The following is a 20,056-nucleotide window of genomic DNA, read 5'->3' on the forward strand; positions in this document are numbered from 1 at the left end:
TATATTAAAAAAAAAGGCACATAAAGGGTTAAGAACCTGAACATTGGTTTTAGGAAAAAAAAACTTTTTATTTTTGTGTTTAAGCTAAGACTGTGTGATCCAATCTTCACATGCTAAACTTAGTGACACTGTCTTTTTACCTGTAAATGATTATTAAGATGATCGCAAAACACTTCCATGTTAAATAAATCCCACTCACAATGAGATGAACTCATACAAGTTTTTTTTTATTACAAGGCACAAAAGAATCCTAACATTAAAGTCTTGTGTTCAAGTCATAATCGAGTCAATTACAAAAGGGTTTGTGTTTCCAAACATCTACATTTGTCCTCTGGCTGATGTTACTGCAGGCTGTATGTCTGCTTCCTGTCTCTCAGGTCAAAGGTGACGAGCAGAGAACGAGGGTCCTTCTTGTTTTTGCGCACAGTGATCTTTCCCTGAAGCTCCTCACCTAAAAACAACCAAAAAAAAAAAAAAAAAAAAAGAGAAAAATACAACAAAGATGAATTGAAGTGTTTGGTTTATTGTGGAGGTGTTCATCTGTTGTTTGAAGGTTTTCTCTTCAATGAATCAGGTTTTGTGGACAAGAGCGTGAAAAGGATGACAAAGTTATTGTTTCAACACAGTTTAAAGGAAGACATTTAGAAAGTAAAACTAAATAAACAACATACAATGAGATCAAAAACAAAATGAAAGTATAAAGACGTACAGTGAAACTTTTGAGCTTGAAATGAACCTTTCAGTTCTGACAGAAGAGTGGGCCTTTTTACCCCAAGTCTTGTCTGACAGGTTTTATGTCAAACAATGTTTCTCACAAAGTACATTCCCACAGTGATGTTTTCTAAAATGTAGTTTTTGTTTTTATGGATGTTGGCCTGTTGTCCACATGCAAAATCAGTTTTAGGTCACTGAAAACAGAACTTTTGGAAAAGTCCTACCAACAAGAAAACATTTAGAAACTCCCTTTGCATTGTTGCAGAGGCAGTCCAGTTGTGAACTCCTTGTGCGATAATTAATGTGGAATAAACAGTGCAAATGTGAACTCTAAGTTTTACATTTTAACACAACATATAGTTAGACTTCCACGACTTTGGCTGTTGGGAGTCAGATAGCCAATAGCTGACAGAGGTGAAGTCCTGTCCTTTCTGGTGTGTCCCATGGGACCTTAACTCGATGTAACATGTAAAGTAGTAAACAGCAAGAGATGTGAGCCTGGGAATCTGTAAATGTAAAGAGTACACAGCTAAAATGTGCAGAGGAAGTCCACTAGTAGTGCTTTCAGACAGACATGATTCTGGTTCTGGTGCCGTTCTGGAGTCTCAGAACCTTGGCATTTTCCGACAAACCAGCCGCCGTTCATGGCAGTTTTTTTTTTGTTTGTTTTTTTGCAGTAAACATATATTATTTATTTTGTACAATGTATTTATTTATACAGTACTTGACATACTCATTTTTCTTAAAACTGAAAAGCTTAACATTAAGTGCATAATACTATAATAATAAACCATTTGATGACCAACTAATAATACTGGAAGGAAAAATGTAGTTTTTAATGTAATGTAGCTAATGTTTAATAGGGCTATGTTATTTCATTTCATTTTATAGGAATAAACAAATATTACCATTACAAAGTCTGATTATCCGTTTTAAACCCCCATCATAATTTCATAACATACCTCTGCAGTATTTTTTTGACACTTATTTTTCATTAGTCATTTTATCTTTTTTTTTCATAAAACAGGGACAAAACAGAAACGAACTAGAAGCACTCGGAGAGCGCAGACCTCCGCCAAGGCTGATCAGTGGCCCCCCCCCGTGGGCCCCCCCACCCCCGATCACCACCAAAATGTAATCATTTCTTCCTTATCCCATTTCCAACAAACCCTGAAAATGTCATCCAAATCTGTCCATAACTTTTTGAGTTATGTTGCACACTAACGATCAGTGGCCCCCCCCCGTGGGTCCCCCCACCCCCGATCACCACCAAAATTTAATCATTTCTTCCTCATCCCATTTCCAACAAACCCTGAAAATTTCATCCAAATCTGTCCATAACTTTTTGAGTTATGTTGCACACTAACGGACAGACAAACAAACAGACAGACAAACAAACAAACCCTGGCAAAAACATAACCTCCTTGGCAGAGGTAAACAGAAATAAAACAAAACAATCGGCAATAAATACTCGCTATTGTTTAAAAGCAAAATTTAAAATTGGCACAGGTGTTCACAGCAGTTTAAACTGAACCAACGTGGGAGGACTTAACTTTACAGCGTTTCTCCGTTTTCTTCCTCTACTGACCATTTGTCTTCACAACCTAGAATATGACGCGCCTACTGATGATGTCATGTTTCATGGGGAAGAACCAAGATTTTTGGTCCCAACTGACAACCAACTTTTTAGGCTCCGAACCATTTTTTTTTTCCTGGTGTGTTGGTCATTCCAAAATTAGGTTCGGTAACTGGAACCAGCATGGAACCCTGCTGATGTAAAAGCCCTATGAGGTACTTCACACAATTTAATGGTATTTCACTGTCTTTACAGCAAGTGACAACTTTCTGCACTTATATAATTATCTTATAATAAGCTGGAAAAAAAAAACACATGCAGAACTGCTGGCATAAATAAAACGGGGCCAAATATGATTTGTCTCTTGCCGTTTACCACCATATATATTCTGAAGGTGCACATCAGAAGCGGTCTAACTTTACCACTCATTAATCTTTATCCCCATCCTCTGATTGGACACCTTAGCTTTTAGGGTTAGAGTTCTATCACTGCTGGTTGGTTTGGGATGCTCTTGAAGGCACTTCAACTGTCCTCTAGTGCCATCATATATTCTTTTATCCCCCTGGTACACAGTGTAGGTGGAGACAGCAATTAGCATAACTAGAAAACCACTCAGTGAAAACACAATTAGACCCCTCAAGAAACCATTATTTTGAATATTACAATACATTTCCACAACTAGATCCACCTGAAGCACACACTGAGCCTCAAAGGAAAAGGTGACCATTCTGTTATGATGCAGATGGTTTGGTCTGGTTGTAAAGGCTGTTGGAGCGGTCTTTGAACATGAAGTGTACAGAAGAGGTGGTGACTTTACTCTAGGAATGACACTTCTGCATAACACACTGTTCATAACGGCAGAATCTTCAGGCTGACTTTTCATACATAACTGCTGCCTAAAGTTATGATACTTCAAGCTGGAGTGGATAAAACATGCCCTTCTAGGACCAAATTTAGTCAGATGTGGCACCGTTTAAGTTTGACTGAAAATCTGTGGAATATAAATTAGTGATGTCCCGATCTGGATTTTTTTGCCAATACTGATCCGATACCGACTTTTTACAATGACATTTTGATTTAAATATGGAGTCATTATTTATAAGTTACTATACTATTATTTTACTTGAGCTCACAATTGGGCTGAATGTGGAACTTGAACTAAAACAAGTATGACACCTTTGACTCTTAAGAACTTTAGTATCATTTTTGCTCTTTCCAAATTCATACTGTGGGACAAATTCGAACCTTTGACAGGCTGGTTTTGGCCTGCGGGTCATATGTTTGCCACTGCTGTAGCGTGTCTATGGACAGTCTGTCCAGGTATGATATGGGGGTGCGTTCTGTGGCGTACGTTAGTTAGCATCAGTGGGTTACTCACAGGTTCAGTTAAGGCAGGTCAAAAGAATGTCAGTTTATTTGTGGGGCGGGTCAAATTATTTCACAAAAGCCCCGCAGGTTGAAAAAAAAAAACAGACTTGTGTATCACTACTGTACACAGGCTTACCTCAGAATGTGTATGCGCACAGTGAAAGTGAAACTTATAGACATTTTACTAACTCCTCTAAGCCTGTGCAACTCATTTTCATTTCGCCTACCTTTGGAAACTTTAATTTGAGGGGGCAGGACGTTTGTTTACCCCCTACAGACCCGGGCTCTGATCAGTCCAATCTCGTGACTAGATCCGATCTTCTAAAAAGTGCCAGATCGGCAGTCGATACAGATCTTTAGATTGGATTGGGACCCCTCTAATATAAATGTTATAGATGTTGTATAACTAATCTGGATGTCATTTATGATACTTTCACACAACTACAGTACTCTAGTCTTGAATCTACATTTTTGTACATTTGTGATGCCCTCTACTTGTTCCTGTAGACCACAGGTGTCAAACATGTGGGCCAGGGGCCAAATCCGGCCCACCAAAGGGTCCAGTCTGGCCCTTTGGATGAATGTGTGAAATGCAAAAATTACACTAAGATATTAATCATTTTAGTTCAGGTTTCACATTCAGACCAATATGATCTAAAGCGGATTCTTTTTAAATGTAAAAATTTTCATGTATTTACACTAAAACAAAGTATAATTTCGCAAAAACTGTGAATAACCTAAAATGTCTTAAGAGAAGTGCAATTTTAACAATATTATGTCTGTAAATGATAAACTTGAGCATAATATTGTTAAAACTGCACTTATTCATTCAGTTTGTTCATGTTATTCACATTGTTTGAAAGGATAGTTTGTAGACGTAAACATTTTCATAATGTAATTTTACTTGTTTCACTCTAAAACGTAGAGGAAAGTTTGGAGTTGACATTATTTATATATTATTATCTTATTGTTTGACTAGTTCGTCCCACTTCTGATCAAATTTAGCTGAATGTGGCCCCTGAACTAAAATGAGTTTGACACCCCTGCTGTAGAGGAATGGGCAGGTTCTGTTGATGTTCACCTTGAAAGAAGTTGGGAAATACACTTAATACCTTCCAGTTTGTCAACTTCTATGATCTTAACTACATATGTTTCTTGAAAAACAAACAGCAAAGGGCAGAAAACTATTTCACTGAGTCAGACATCGATCTGTGTGTTCATAATAAAACAGAGATGAAGAAGCGCTCGTAAAAAAGAAGTCCTCCATCTCCCTGCAGCAGTTCGGTGCTGCTGAGCTCAGGCCTCTGCAGTATGAGCAGCAACGCTCCGGCGCTTATGGAAACGATGATGTGTGTAAAGCCAATGCGTTTTAATGTATGTTAATAAGCCAGCTTGTGCGTGAGTGTGGATGTGTATGAATGCGGACGCACTACGATCTCCAGATGGCGTCGAAACAGGAAGAGTGTTTACAGTACGATGCACGAGTGAGCGGGCGGCCGCTAGAAGATGCCGATGATTATGACGCGTAATCACTCTGATTAACTTCACGTTTGACTGCTGGGGGTAAATGAATGTTTATCCAAACGGCAAACAAGCCCCCCCCCCCATTCCTCACACCTCCCCTCTGTGAGCTGCTGGAGGTGAGAGCAGGACGGCGACACAAAAATGCTGACTGTGGAGCTTTTTTATCCAGCGAAGCGTCCGCCATCACTTCTGTCAAGTCTCTCTTGTTACCATGCCAACGCTGCTGTCACCGAGGCTTTGCCGTTGGCGCCGCGCTCTGGGTCTGGAGCTCCACTGCAGAGAGAGGACTGACCACAGACCCTTTAACAAAGGCTAAAGCCAGAGTTTAACCCATAAAGACCCAAACAGCCACCCGTAACCAAAAGCATCAACTGATCTAAAATGATTAACTAGAAGCACTCGGAGAGCGCAGACCTCCGCCAAGGCTGATCAGTGGCCCCCCCCCCCCGTGGGCCCCCCCACACCAAGGAGGTTATGTTTTTGCCAGGGTTTGTTGGTTTGTTTGTCTGTCTGTCTGTTTGTCTGTCCGTTAGTGTGCAACATAACTCAAAAAGTTATGGACAGATTTTGATGAAATTTTGTGGTCTGCCCCCCCCCCCCCCGATCACCACCAAAATTTAATCATTTCTTCCTTATCCCATTTCCAACAAACCCTGAAAATTTCATCAAAATCTGTCCATAACTTTTTGAGTTATGTTGCACACTAACAGACAGACAAACAGACAAACAAACAAACAAACAAACAAACAAACCCTGGCAAAAACATAAACTCCTTGGCGGAGGTAATAACTTCTGACTCACTAATTCTATCAATACATGGAAATAATTGGTGTAAAATGCAGTTTGTCTTGTTTTCATGGTCAGGCTCCGTAGTGCACGTGGAAACACCGTCATCTTCTACAACATTGATTCACCAGTAAAACCCATGCAGTTGGATCAATGACAGTGGATGGACACACTTGGTTTATGTTCAGTTAATGATAGATTTTGCTGAAAACGTCATTTTTTCTTCAGTTTGCTCTGTTTTTGATGTGATAACCTTTAACAAGTTAGTAATCAATTAATACCAGGCACATGGATGGACTGATGGACGGACCAATGGAATGTAACCTTTTTAATTCTATACGGGTTATGGGTGCAGTTTTTCATCAAAAGTAGGTGCTTGGATGTTTTTTGACTGAATATTCCCATTTTGAAGTCATATTGATATCTGGTGTACGAGAACCAAAACCACCCATGTGCAATGTTTTTTGCAGCTTAAAATACTCAATGATTTTAACTTGATTTTCCTTCTCTTTCTCTGTATTAAACAATGCCATGGTTGAAAGAAAGATTAAAGCCCAGATTGTCTCATTCACCATAAAAATACATGGGATACATGAAAGTAGCACAGCGGTATCTGTGCCATAAGAATGAGGTTGTGACAGTGATAAAATATAAATCGACTTAAACATTCACACAGGTTGTATCTAGCTTTCCTTCTTGACTTTCCAGCGCAAACATCTCCTATTTTATATGAATATACACAAAACTACATTCACAAAAGGCATCATCACAAAGCCAGTTTCAACTCTTCTTAAGCCTGGTTGTAACTGTTGGGCTTTGTGAAGCTGAAAAACAATGAAAAGATACGTAAATATGTTGAAGATGTCAGTAAACATTAAAATGTAAGATGTCAAGTCCGACCTTAATGAAATGCTAATTTCACTTGAGCACATTTTTTTTTAGAAATCATTTGCTTCAGAGATTAAATGTGCTAAATGTTACATATTTTAATAAGATTAATTGGAAAATAAATGACAAAAGTGCTGGTCTGCTGATGTTTTCAAGGTATGTGATTAAGTGTTATTACACATATATATTGGTTTATGTACATTTATATAATAGTTTTATAAATCTTCCACTAAATAGAACTTGTAAAGTGAATGTATTCTAATGTGCAGTCAGTGTTTTGAAGTAGATCTTGTAGCTCTGAGACAAATATTCCTTTTGAGTCAAACCCATTCTCTCGTTATTAATTCTTGAATTTCACATTTTGACCCAAGGCTGTATCTTGGAAAGTTCAGCCAACCAGCATTTTTGACTTGATTTTTCTTTATCAGTGACTCTCATGTGGTAAAATTTCATTACTTTTATTCTGGAAGCATTTTCCTTGCAGACCAGTGTTACTGTTTGTCATATCTGCCTTGTCTTAAATTTGAAGTGGTTAACCTCATGCCCACCTCAAAAATGAAAAAAAAAAAAATGTCAAAAACAAGACTTACGCCATTGGGGGCTGACAGCAAGGGTATATCCCCGAAATCCTCTGCTACATATAAATCTATCTACAATAATTGTTAGGCAACTGATATGAACTCAGTTTGAGCTACATCGACCTGATAGTGGCTGAATAATGGTCAGAGAATAAATTTTTCCCACAAAACTCACCTACACTGTAAACCCCAATAAGTTAATTTAACTCAAAAAAATAGCTGAAACTGATTACATCGAGATTTTTAAGTAATGTAACTCTAAACCTGTTGCCTTAAAAAATTTAAATAATGAGTAATGAAAACTTGAGTGTATTAAACTTAAATGCTTGATTTGAATGGAATTGCTATTTTAAGTCCAACACACTAAATGCCAAGTTAATTTAACTTAAAATCTCCAATGTCAGTTGCTTTGTATAACCTATAACTTAACATCATCACTTCATTGTACTCAATTTCAAGTTGATTTAAATTAAAATCTTCTAAAATATAAATTGCTTTGCATAATTATTAATCTTAATATATTGTAGCACAGATGGAAATTAGGTAGGGAATTAGCGCAATATAACTTACCAATACAGGAAGTGCTTTTAATCTGGCAAAGCATAAAGATTTACACTGAACGGAAATAATATTAGATGAACAGGAAAGCCATTGTTCATCCTATGGCTCTCACTCATGGTGCAGCTCTACAAAAATACAAAAACAAACACAAAAAGGCCAATAAACACTGACATACACACATTTAGTCAAAATTAACACTAACACCACTACCCCGCTGAACCCCTGCACAGAAAAAGAACACATTTTCAACAACATGCACAATACCCACAATGCAATACGGAGATAAAAAGGTGTGGTCTAGACTAAAACTTAGTGATTTAAATCCATTCAACTTAAACTGTATTGGTACTTTTGACTATGTCTACAAATTAGTAGAATATATTTAACATTTTATAGTAATGTAATAAAACTTAAATTATTTAAGTCCATTGTAATTAAAGCATTTTAGTAAATACAAAGTCTGGGCTTACAGTGTAGTGAATGAAAATGACACCATATGAACTCAGGATGGTAGACAGAAAATGGACATTTGTAAGACCATCAATATGAACCAAATTTTATCTCAATCAGCCTATTATTACTTGATTTATGTACAAAAAAAATGATTTTCAACTAAAGCGTCCCTGTTTGGATGACTTAGAATACTCATAGGGAAGCTGAAATCGATAAAATTCTTCCACTTGGGGTTCCCTATGTTGGTTATCAAGGGAGAAGAAATCCAACCAAGATAGAACCATAGTAGAGCGGGTCAGCCAATGACCGAAAAGTTGGCGGTTTGAATCGTGGCTCCGACTGTCCACATGTTGAAGTGTCCTTGGGCAAGACACTGAACCCTACATTGTTCCCAGTAGGCCCTGGTAGCTCCTTGCATGGCAGCAGCCGCCCACTGGTATATGAATAGGTGAATGTGAGGCTTTATAAAGCGCTTTGGGCACCATGAAAGTGTAGAAAATGCGCTATATAAGTTCAGTCCATTTACCATAATACCAAAACTCGATTTCGGGGATATAATTAGGCTGCAACTACATACTGTACCCACTATTCCATAAAAAATCCAGTACATTTCTGTATGTCACTGAAAGCATCTCACTTCAGTATGAACTTCCTTTAGATTAGTTTTATATGGAACTGAAAAGCATCACCAGAAGACTAAGTTTTGCACTTTGTATTAAATGCACCAGAGCCTGGTGCTCAAGGGAGGCAACAGTCAAACTCAAGTTGGCAAAAAGTCTGATAAAGGTCAGAGGAATAATTGCTTAACCTTCGGTAACCTTTCAGTAAAACACAGCTCAAATAAAAAAAGAGGTTTGAGACCCAGTACTTTTAACTCCACAGGAAACTATCCGACCGATCCTTTGCTTTTCGCATTACAGGACTGAAACATACAAACAGAATCACCAGCCGAGTGTCTGCCGAGTGTTGGTGCGACTGCAGGCTCTGCTGTAATCAGTCACACCGAACTCCCCATGGAAGAGAAAGCCACAGTGCCTTCAGTAAACTGGCCACTCAGATGCTGGGAGAAAGAGTTAACCATGTGTGGAAATGAGTCGGGGAACGGAGCGGGGTTTTCACTGCGACGTCGTACATCAACATGCCAGTGTCATTAAGCACAACGAAGCCTCCAGAAACAGGCCCGATGCAACCTTTCTCCATGAAATTACACTGGAAACACACAGCTCGCATTAGCAATTCATTTAGCTGTTGTCATTTGCATTCATGCGGTCTTACACAGCTCCATACAGCGAGGCTAAGAGGAGATTAACCTTCAGGACTTGACAACTGAGCCTCAACGTTTGGACTATTTAGACAACTGTAATGGGATTAAGCAACGTTTTCTGTAAAATAATCAAATTTGCGTTGAATGCATTTTCCACCTGGGATGTCCAGTTTATTCCTTGTGAGGTAAAACAGCCAAAGCTAACAAAAAAAAAAAACAAAAAAAAAACCAGCTGAATTTCCACAACAGTGAATACAGTCATCTCAGCTCTCTATAGACTTCAGGTCAGAGAATCTAAAAACGCTTCTATACGCAGACTGGTCAATTCAACCTGCTAATGTGCTTATGTTTTAGTTTCATTATGAATTACTTTGACTGGCTGTCATTTTCTCCTACTAAATGCTCTTAATGAATAGTATTTTTTCAAGCCTTCCAAGTGGTCAGTGGATGAAATAATGGATGAAGCCACTGTGATGTCACCCATTGTTTTGTGGTGTGGTGTGGTGTTTGAATGTCCCCATTCTGCATTTTGGTCAAAGTCATTTAGGGTTTTTGTAGCCAGAGTATATGTTTTATGCTGTATGTTTTATACAGTATGTTTGTAAGGGATCAGTGCAATAACAGAATGTATGCTTGTGTGTGTGATGGGTTTCTGCTTGTGTTTTTTTTCCTATTTATTTTAGTTGCTTTTATTTGTATGTTAACAGTAGATAGTTATATGATGTACAGATTAGATGGCAATCGTACTTGTTACAATGACAATAAAGATATTCTATTCTATTCTATTCTATTCTATTCTATTCTATTCAGAGATACACATTTTAATTGGATAAGAAGATGAGATTGGGGAACAGTGAGCAATGAACGTCACCAACCACCGACCATGTCGACTAAAAGTGTTGTAACAAACACCACCACGCAACTACAGCTACATAGTAAATGTAAACACACAGAACTAATGCTAAGTGCCTAATTAGCAGGCTAATGCCCTGTTTCCACTGCATGGTATTGGCTCAGCTCAACTCGACTCAGCCTTTTTTGCGTTTCCATTACAAAAAAGGACCTGGAATCTGGTACCCGGTACTACTTTTTTGGTATCACCTCCGCCGAGGTTCCAAGACTGGGGACCAGATACTAAAACCGTGATGTGTAAACACTGCAGACCACTGATTGGTCAGAGAGTTTTCTCTGTGACCCGCCGTTTTACAAAAAACAGATGCAGAAGTTTACAGTAAATACAACAGCCCAAAACTACACCCAGGTCGGTCGAGGAGATTCTGTCTTTGGTGGCCGATGTAAAATTCAGACGAGACAACCAAGTTTATCAGCAACTCTGAGCAGACAACACAGAAGTAACGCGCCGCATCCAGGTACTGTAAAGTCAGTAGTATCTTGTAATGGAAATGGTCTCCAGGAATACCGAGTCGAGCTGAGCCGAGCCGAGTTGGTTCCATGCAGTGGAAATGCGGTGTAACAGATAGTATACTGGTACCACAGGAATGCTAACATTAGCTAATGTAGCTGACAGTCCAGGATTTATAATTAATCAAAATTCCATCTAAGTTTAGTACATAGTCTTCTAAGCTTTGATAGGGTAACTTCTTAAACCAAGTGAAGTAGAGATGTGGGTCAAAAAAACAAACAAACCCATAAACAGAAGCCTGAAATGCCGACCTTTAACTACACGTCACTCAATGTAAAGCCTTAATACGAGGGCCGTTCAATAAGTTCATGGCCTCACCCAGAAAAGAACAACACAGACTGATAATTTATATTTTATTTTTCAACATAATCTCCATTTACAACAATGCACTTGGTCCATCGATGTTCAAGCATCACTATCCCATCACGAAAGAATGTAACATCCTGTATTATAACGACCAGTGTTTCTGGGTGAGGCCATGAACTTATTGAACAGCCCTCGTATAATTTAAAACTTAGAATTGTTTTTGTCTGAACTTGCTGAGGGATTTATTTCTTATTTTTACTGATTGTCATACTGTATTTTCAATGCATTTTTCAATGAAAATCAATTATATTCAATTAGCATATAGGAATTATGTACGATTATGCGATTTTGTAGTGAAATCATATCACGTTTCATTATTTATTTCTCATCTTAGAAGATTATGTGCCCTTGAGCATACTCTGAATCAGTGTTTCTGAACGGGGGGTGGTACCAGGACAACGTCAGGGGGCGTTTTAAATGTGAAAGCTGAGAGGAGAGGCTGCTCAGATAGAAATGGGGGGCGTTAGTCACTGTTATCACAATGTAGAAGTATCAATATCAGAACAAGTGGTACTTGGGCTGCCATTTTTGTACCTCCAGCATGTTATCTCAATGGGGAATTTACCCACCTGGTCTTCCGCATGATGGTCCGTAACTTACTGAGCACCCCCCCGCCCCCAATTTGTTTTTTTTGGGGGGGGGGGGGGCAGCAAGAGGTTCATGATGAAATGAGGGGGGCTTTGCCTAGTGAGCTACATAAACTATTAAGCTATATATTTTTTCAGATGGGGGTGGCAGAAGGCTCATGATGATGAGGGTGTTTGTTCAAAAAAGGTTAAGAACCACTGCTCTGAATTTTGACTATGAGAGAAACTTTTTTTCCATACTTTATTTAAAGAGATCATATTTTGCCAAACCCACTTTTGTTAGTCTTTGGTTCATTTATTTGTGTATTTGGACCCTAATAGTTCCTAAAGTTTGAATTTGAACCCTCCACGTGCTGCAAAGATATCTTTATATTCATTCCGGCAAAAGTCAAGTGGATTTCTACAACCCATTTCAATTCCTACTTAATTTGTTATGTTTTATAACTAGTTATGTCACGACATTTGCACATATAAGGTCAAGACTTCCAACGTACATTTCTCCGAGTACGACATAATTGTTTATTAGCAGCAGCGGTTGTTGTAAAAACTGAAAATATGCGCAGACTTTGAGCAGGTTACATTAACTGTCCGGTTGTTGGTTGTATTAACAAACACAAGTGGTTGAACGGGACAGAGCAGCACAGTCAACAACCTGGAGGGGGTGGGGCTAAAGTGGCTCATTTGCATTTAAAGGGCCAGCGCTCAAAACAACCTTTCTGGTGTCATTACTCAGAAATAGGGTTGAAGATGGACCTGTGGAGTTGAATTAATGAAGAATTTAGACCCAAGCAGAGCATTTACAGTTTATGTAGACCACAGGGAAATGTTTTAAAATGCATAATTCCATTTAAAAAAGTAAAATATCACTCCTTTAAGACTTTTCACACAAAATTCCACTTTATAAGACTTTCCAGACCTGTACAAACACCTTGTCTCAGTGTTCAGTGAAACAGACGCTGACTTTCATGTTCCGCCCGACCCCCTGACGTTGCAGTGAAGCTCATGGCGACATTTCGGCCTCATCCCTTTGACTTTTTCCGTCTTGTACCAGTCAACCTTTATTCCATCCCGTTTTACTCCTCAGAAGCAGAGCGCCGGCGCTGACAGGACATATATTTGGGTCTACAGTGCGAAAAAGCAGCTTGTGTATTGAATTACAGTTGGGGTTTTGGTCGGCCGCTGCTGTCCGACAGCTCAAGGACCTTGGAAGTTCAGACACGAGGGAGGGGTGAGGAGGTGAGCCAGGACAGGTGAGGGAGGGAGGGAGGGAGGGAGGAAACTACAACGGCGCTCGGCACAAAGGAAGTGAGTCATGAAAGTGGGTGGGGCCAGGATCACCTGACCATCCAATCAGAGTCCTGATGGGGATAGACACCCATGGTTTGACTTTTCTGAGTGGTTGGCGTCGCAGGTAACCAGGCCGCCGCCTCACTCCGAAGACCACAAAACAAAACAAAAAAAAAAGGGGGGGGGGGGGGGGGGGGGGGCATGACCTCCTTTTTTCCGGTGAGCATTAAGTAGGTAAAAGTGTGAAAAAAGGACCCTCCTCTTCAATACTAGAGCTACACAAACACAGCAGAGCATGACAAATGATTCGCTGTTTAATTTATTACGCTGCCAGCCGGGAGGATTTGCAGGGATGTTTTGTTCCAGCCTGCTGCGTGCCTTTTCTCTCTTCTGCCAGCACCTCCCACCGAAGCGCAGCCTCAGAGTTAATTACTGCTGCACTCGTACAAACACATCAAATAGGATTCAGTCTCTGCCGCGATAAATCACCGCAGACAGAGTTGGTATTAAAACAAACCACTGGATGTTTATGCCCGTCCCTCAGAACAGCCGATCGCAGCTGAAGGTGTGAAGATGCCGTTTCCTCTTGAGTGTGTGTGTGTGTGTGTGTGTGTGTGAGGGAGAGTTTTGTCATCTTCAAGGTGACTTTAGGAAGTTTTCAGAAAGGAGTTGGGTATAGAAGTATGCAAGTGTTCTTGTGAATCTGAGTGTGTAAGAGCGGTGTGTGTATGAGTGTTATAAAAGTACACCCGTGGAGCCTCACAGGCAGCAGTGAGTGCTGTTAAAAACTCCATTTCTGGTTTACGGCCCCTGGAGGAGGCTGTGGACCGTCAGGATGCCGGGTGGAGTGAGGACATCAATAACCTGACGCACACTTCTGCTTTCTTTTCTCTCTTCCTCTGAACTTTTCCTCCTCAGACTGTTCACATCTCAAACACAAACCAGACTGATTCACACAAGTTCATCTTAAACTTAAAGGGTTCACCTCTGTCTGTGCTAATATGTTTAGGATGGAAACTATAAAGTTTGCTTCCTTTTTTACCTGGCTTCAACACTACCTGAAATAAAACTTTTGAAGACAGTGTTGATTATGTTTAACCTGTTAAACCCTGGAATATTTGTTTCTTGTTGGGATTATTTCAATGTAGCACAAAACAATGGATTAGCTAATAGCAGAAGCTTCATTCATGAAACACAACAGTTTAGCTCTTTTGTGTTTGTCTCCCATCTGTGCTGTCTGACACTGCAATTTTACTTATTTTATATATATATATATATATATATATATATATATATATATATATATAGCCTATGGAGTTTTATTACTTATTACAATTATGTTTTTTATTGTTTGCATCCATCCATCTATTTATCCGTAAAATCAGGTTATGATCAGAAAACAGCGAAGGTATAGCAGGGTACACACTTAAGAATTTTCTAAATCTGAAGAGATTTTTTTTATCTGTTACAGTCCCCCTACATGAAGATAAAAAAATCAGTGGGTGTGGGTTTGGAAAAGTGGACCTGTGCAGGACTCTGCTTGGGAGTTGTCGGCTTTCCCCACAGAAGAAGATTTCTGGTTGTAAATATTGAACAAGTTTAATATTTACAATTACAATTTCAGAGCTGACAAATTCACTCTTAAACACCTCAGACCAAAGGATAATCTAATAGGATAAACTGATAAAACATGAAATAATGTAGTGTTTGTCATTCTTGGTCGGGAAGAGGGAAAATTGGGACAAAAACAGCCCGATTATGTAAGTGTGTACCCCGCTGAAGACAAAATTTATAATCATCGCTTCATAACGCAACCATTTTTTGCTCCTAATTGGTCCCTTCAGTGAGTTTTAGTGTTAGAGAAATAATCCTTGTACTGTTGGATCTGCGTAGTGTTAGCTTAGCACTGCAAAGTTCATCTCATTGGCCTGTTTTATGCTGGTCTCAGACTGTTTGCTTGTTTTAGATATTTGCCCATTTAAGTACTTATTTGCGCTGTGTTCTGTCTTCAGAAAGTTGGTTCTGGAGTGTTTAGCTGACGTTCTTCCGGTTATGTGCATGTATAGAATGTGTATATTGCTAGCAGCATTCAGCAGGTTAAGAGGTTTTAACCCATAAAGACCCAGAGCTACTTTTGTATCAGTTCCCAAATACATTTTTCTTTCCATTTAACCTTTCTTAAGTGATTTATCACCATTTATTCTAATGTTATCCTCTGTATTTTGTGTTTTTTCAGTGTAAATCATTTATTTCCTATATTCAATTTACTGATCACGTTGATGTTCATTAAAGTTCAGAGTAAATTCAAAGGTAATTATATCAGAAACAGAGAAAACTGAACAAAAAGTGGCATTTTCAACAAATATATTAATAACTGAACATACACCAAGTGTTTCCATCCACTGTCACTGAGCCAACTCCATGGGTTTTACTGGTGAATCAATGTTGTAGAAGATGACGTTGTTTCCATGGTAACTACGGAGCCTCTGAATGTCCAAATGGATCATATCTGATGACCATGAAAAGATGATGAACTGAATTTTACACCAATTATTTACATTTATTGATAGGATTAATGGATCAACAGTTTAGCTCAGTAGATGGTTTTGGTCACCTGTGGCTATTCGGGTCGTTATGGGTTAAATTCCGAACCTCAAACTCATGCTGTGGATGGACAGAATGAAACCCCAGCATCAGTCACTGTGTATCCGCTGATTCACTGTGCCTCTTTCGAGAATAAAACAAGATGTCAGCTCTAACTACCAGCTGTTAATTCAACACGGTGCTGAATTACAGGCATTTCTGTCCTTGTTGTCTCTGTTAGCAGCTGTTGAGCAGATACATTCTGCTTTTATCACAACACTACTGACTACATTCACTTTAAACACCATTTTAAATCGAAAATGCATTTGTGGGGATGTAGCCCAAGTGGGGATTTTCTGAAGAGAGTCTGTATCAGGAACTAATCACCTCTGTGGGCAGAAATGGCTGCAAAACATTTTAGAAAACTGTAGAAAAATCGCTTAAACTTTATGGTTTAAGTAAAATCGTCTCTTGTTTTTCCACTGAAGCCACCAGACTACTTAAGGTAACGCCTCATTAAGCTACGAGGTGAAATTAGTTTTTGTCCAAGGATTCTGGTGGTAACATGTGTATTACAATTTGTGGTATCAGTGAGCCTGTTTCCATGTACGCTAATACAAGGTTTCTGCAGGTATCAGCAAATCTAATTTAATGCTTTTAAATGCCACTTTAAACACATTTAATGGAATAGAATAGAATAGAATAGAATAGAATAGAATAGAATAGAATAGAATAGAATAGATTTGCCATTTGCACAGATACATCACAGTATAGGTACATTGGAATTCTTGTGTTTCCCTGAGTCGTGGAATCCAAAGAAAAAAGAAGAAAAAAAAAAAGACAAAGAAAAACATAAACACAGCTAAAACATAATGCCCATGTCCAACCACAGATACAGTTTTATATATAGTTTTATGACAGTTTACTGTTGACAGGCTTTAACCAAGTTCTGAATAGTTCCTCCTCCAACCTCTTCTGCTGAAACTTACATTTTCCCATTTTTCCGACATTTGCTAATATTCCCTGCACTCTTTCACCACAGTATGAGCACGCTCACAGCACGTTTCATTCCAAGCATCCGGTGTTGTGACTTCGTGCATCGGCCATAAACAATAACCAAGTAAAGGTGATGCCTGTCAATCAAGTGATGCCTATCAATCATCACACCGTTATCCGTTATCGCATTTCTTCAGTGCATGTAAATGTGTCAGATCTGATTACTACAATTATCTGACTATCTGACTGAAAAAAGTTTAAAAAAAATATATATATACAGGGTGGGGAAGCAAAATTTACAATATTTTGAGGCAGGGATTGAAAGACAGTGTATGACCAATTAGTTTATTGAAAGTCATGAGAATTTATTCGCCACAAGAAAATTTGCATAATAGAAAATGTTTTTATTCTATGTGTCCTCCTTCTTTCTCAATAACTGCCTTCACACGCTTCCTAAAACTTGCGCAAGTGTTCCTCAAATATTCGGGTGACAACTTCTCCCATTCTTCTTTAATAGTATCTTCCAGACTTTTTCATAATAGTTTTGCTCATAGTCATTCTCTTCTTTCCATTATAAACAGTCTTTACGGACACTCCAACTATTTTTGAAATCTCCTTTGGTGTGACGAGTGCATTCAGCAAATCACACACTCTTTGACGTTTGCTTTCCTGATTGCTCATATGGGCAAAAGTTTCTGAAAAGGTATGGATAATAGTGTTAGGTATGATTATGACATCAATATATGTTTGGTTTCAAAACAATTGACGTAGTGCCTGCTGAGAAAAAACAACTAAATGTTCATTGTAAATTTTGCTTCCCCACCCTGTAATAGTTGTCAGATTATTGCAGTGATCATGTAAACAGTATAATCTGATATGTTTTGTCAGATTACAGCAGTAATCTGATTATGCATGTATGTGTACAGGCTAAACTGATTTATTTCATTCATTTACATCTGCACATGTGTAAACACAATTAAAATTGTAGAAAATGGAAATTGCGAAGCCAAAGGTGAGTGGAATACAATAACAGAAAGTTTGTCAAGTATCGTAGAAAGTATCGTCACTATGTACGTACGTACTCTGAAAGAAATCCAGTATTGGACTGGAACGTCTAAACCAGGGTTTTCCGTTATTGCATTTTTTAAGTGCATGTAAATGTGTAAGATCTGATTATTACAATTATCTGACTAAAAAAAGTGTCCAAAAAAAAAAAAAAAAGTATATATATATTATTATTATTATTTTTTTTTTTAATCAGATCTTTGTTGACTTTATGTGTTGTATGCCAAGCTCTTGGATTGTTCCCTAAATCTAACCAAGTTTCTTTGTGTTTAAACCCAACCATTAAAAGTTTAATAATGCAGTTGTCGTAACCCAGTGGATATTATATATTGAGTTGATATCTTAAGGTGCGTAAGAATGGTTTTGTGATTACATATTGTCACAGTAAGAGAATGTATGGTTGAAGGTAAAAATGTGGAAAATGCAAAACGCCCTGTCTAGAGCCATTGTTGATAATTGATTTATTTCAGAGCTCCGGCTGTTGACATGGGTGTGTGAGTATGTTGGGTCATGTTCCTACTGTAACATGTCAACATGCCTCAATGTTACCCCCCCCACCCGAGCCCCAACAGATGCTGCTGACTGTAAGATCATGACAAGGTTAATGAGAGAGAGAGAGAGAAAGAGAGAGAGAGAGAGAGAGAGAGAAAGGGGGGGGGGGGGGGTCTGTTCAGTCCATGTGCAAAGAAAAGTCAGATTTGGAATTTACAGATTCAAATTTTTCATCACATCCAAAATCTACACAAAATACGTGAATATTAGCAATGAAAAACTGAAAGACAAAATCCAGTTGTGGAGTTTTTCCACTATAGATGGATATAGAATGTACAAACTTCAGATGTAAATGTCCAAATGTGTAATGTATTAGTGCAAAGTAAAACCAACACTGACAGAGGTAACAGAGTAGGAAAAATGGCTCATTATAAGTAAAGGCAAATTTGCGATATTTAAAAAATTCATCAAAAGTGTAAAAATTATAATTTCTGTAGACAACGTCCCAAGGAAGCTACATGAAAAATTTGAAATTATCTGACCAGTAGTTGTTGAAATGTAGACATTGGCGACCTCGAGTTTGACTCTTCAAGGGCAATCAAGGTCAAAGTTCATGGACTCAAATGAAACTCCATATATGACTTCCTATCAGTGCTCAAAAGTAACTATATTGATAACTCTAACCATTTCCATGTTATAAACCATTAAAATATGGACCACTATAGGTGAAAGCAAGTTTCTAATATTTCAAAAATTCGTCAAAAATTCAAAAATCGAAATTTTTCATCAAATCCAAGATCTACACAAAATTTGTGAATTTTTAAAGAAAAACTGAAAGATAAAATCCAGTAGTGGAGTTTTTCACTGTAGATGGGTATAGAATGTACAAACCTCAGATGTAAATGTACAAATGTTTAATGTATTGGTGCAAAGTAAAACCTACACTGATAGAGGCAACAGAGTAGGAAAAATATGGCCCATTATAAGTAAAGGCTAATTTTCAATATTTCAAAAATTTGTCAAAAGTTTGAAAATTATAATTTCTATAGACACTGTCCCAAGGAAGCTACATAAAAAATGATATTCATCTGACCAGTAGTTTTGGAGAAGAAGATTGTTGAAATCTAGACATTGGTGACATTGAGTCTGACCCTTCAAGGTCACTCAAGGTCAAAGGACATGGACCCAAACGAAACTCCATATATGACTTCCTATCAGTGCTCAACAGTAACTATATTGATAACTCTAACCATTTCCATGTTATAAGACATTAAAAAATATGGCCCATTATATGTAAACGCAAATTGTTAATATTTCAAAAATTCATCAAAAATTTTAATTTTTTAAAACTGAAAAAATTAACATCCAAGATCTACACAAAGTATGAGAATTTTAACAATGAAAAAAATGATAGACTAAAGGCAGTTGTGGAGTTTTCCACAATACAGGGATATAGAATGTACAAACCTCAGATGTAAATGTACAAATGCTTAATGTATTAGTGCAAAGTTAAACCTATACTGATAGAGGCAGAACAGGAAAAAT

At 38.1% G+C, this 20,056-nt stretch overlaps 1 protein-coding gene across 1 annotated transcript in view; it reads right to left on the reverse strand.

The window, feature by feature from the left end:
- Positions 1 to 206: 206 nt before the first annotated feature.
- Positions 207 to 20,056, reverse strand: part of prmt3 (protein arginine methyltransferase 3) — a 142,103-nt gene continuing 122,253 nt past the window's right edge. The window contains exon 16 of the mRNA XM_030131078.1: positions 207 to 451. Within this exon, the coding sequence (XP_029986938.1) occupies positions 342 to 451 (110 nt within the window). The 3' untranslated portion in view covers positions 207 to 341. The remainder of the gene's footprint in view (positions 452 to 20,056) is intronic.

This window comes from Sphaeramia orbicularis, chromosome 3, assembly GCF_902148855.1.
Source record: "Sphaeramia orbicularis chromosome 3, fSphaOr1.1, whole genome shotgun sequence".
Taxonomy (NCBI): Eukaryota; Metazoa; Chordata; class Actinopteri; order Kurtiformes; family Apogonidae; genus Sphaeramia; species Sphaeramia orbicularis.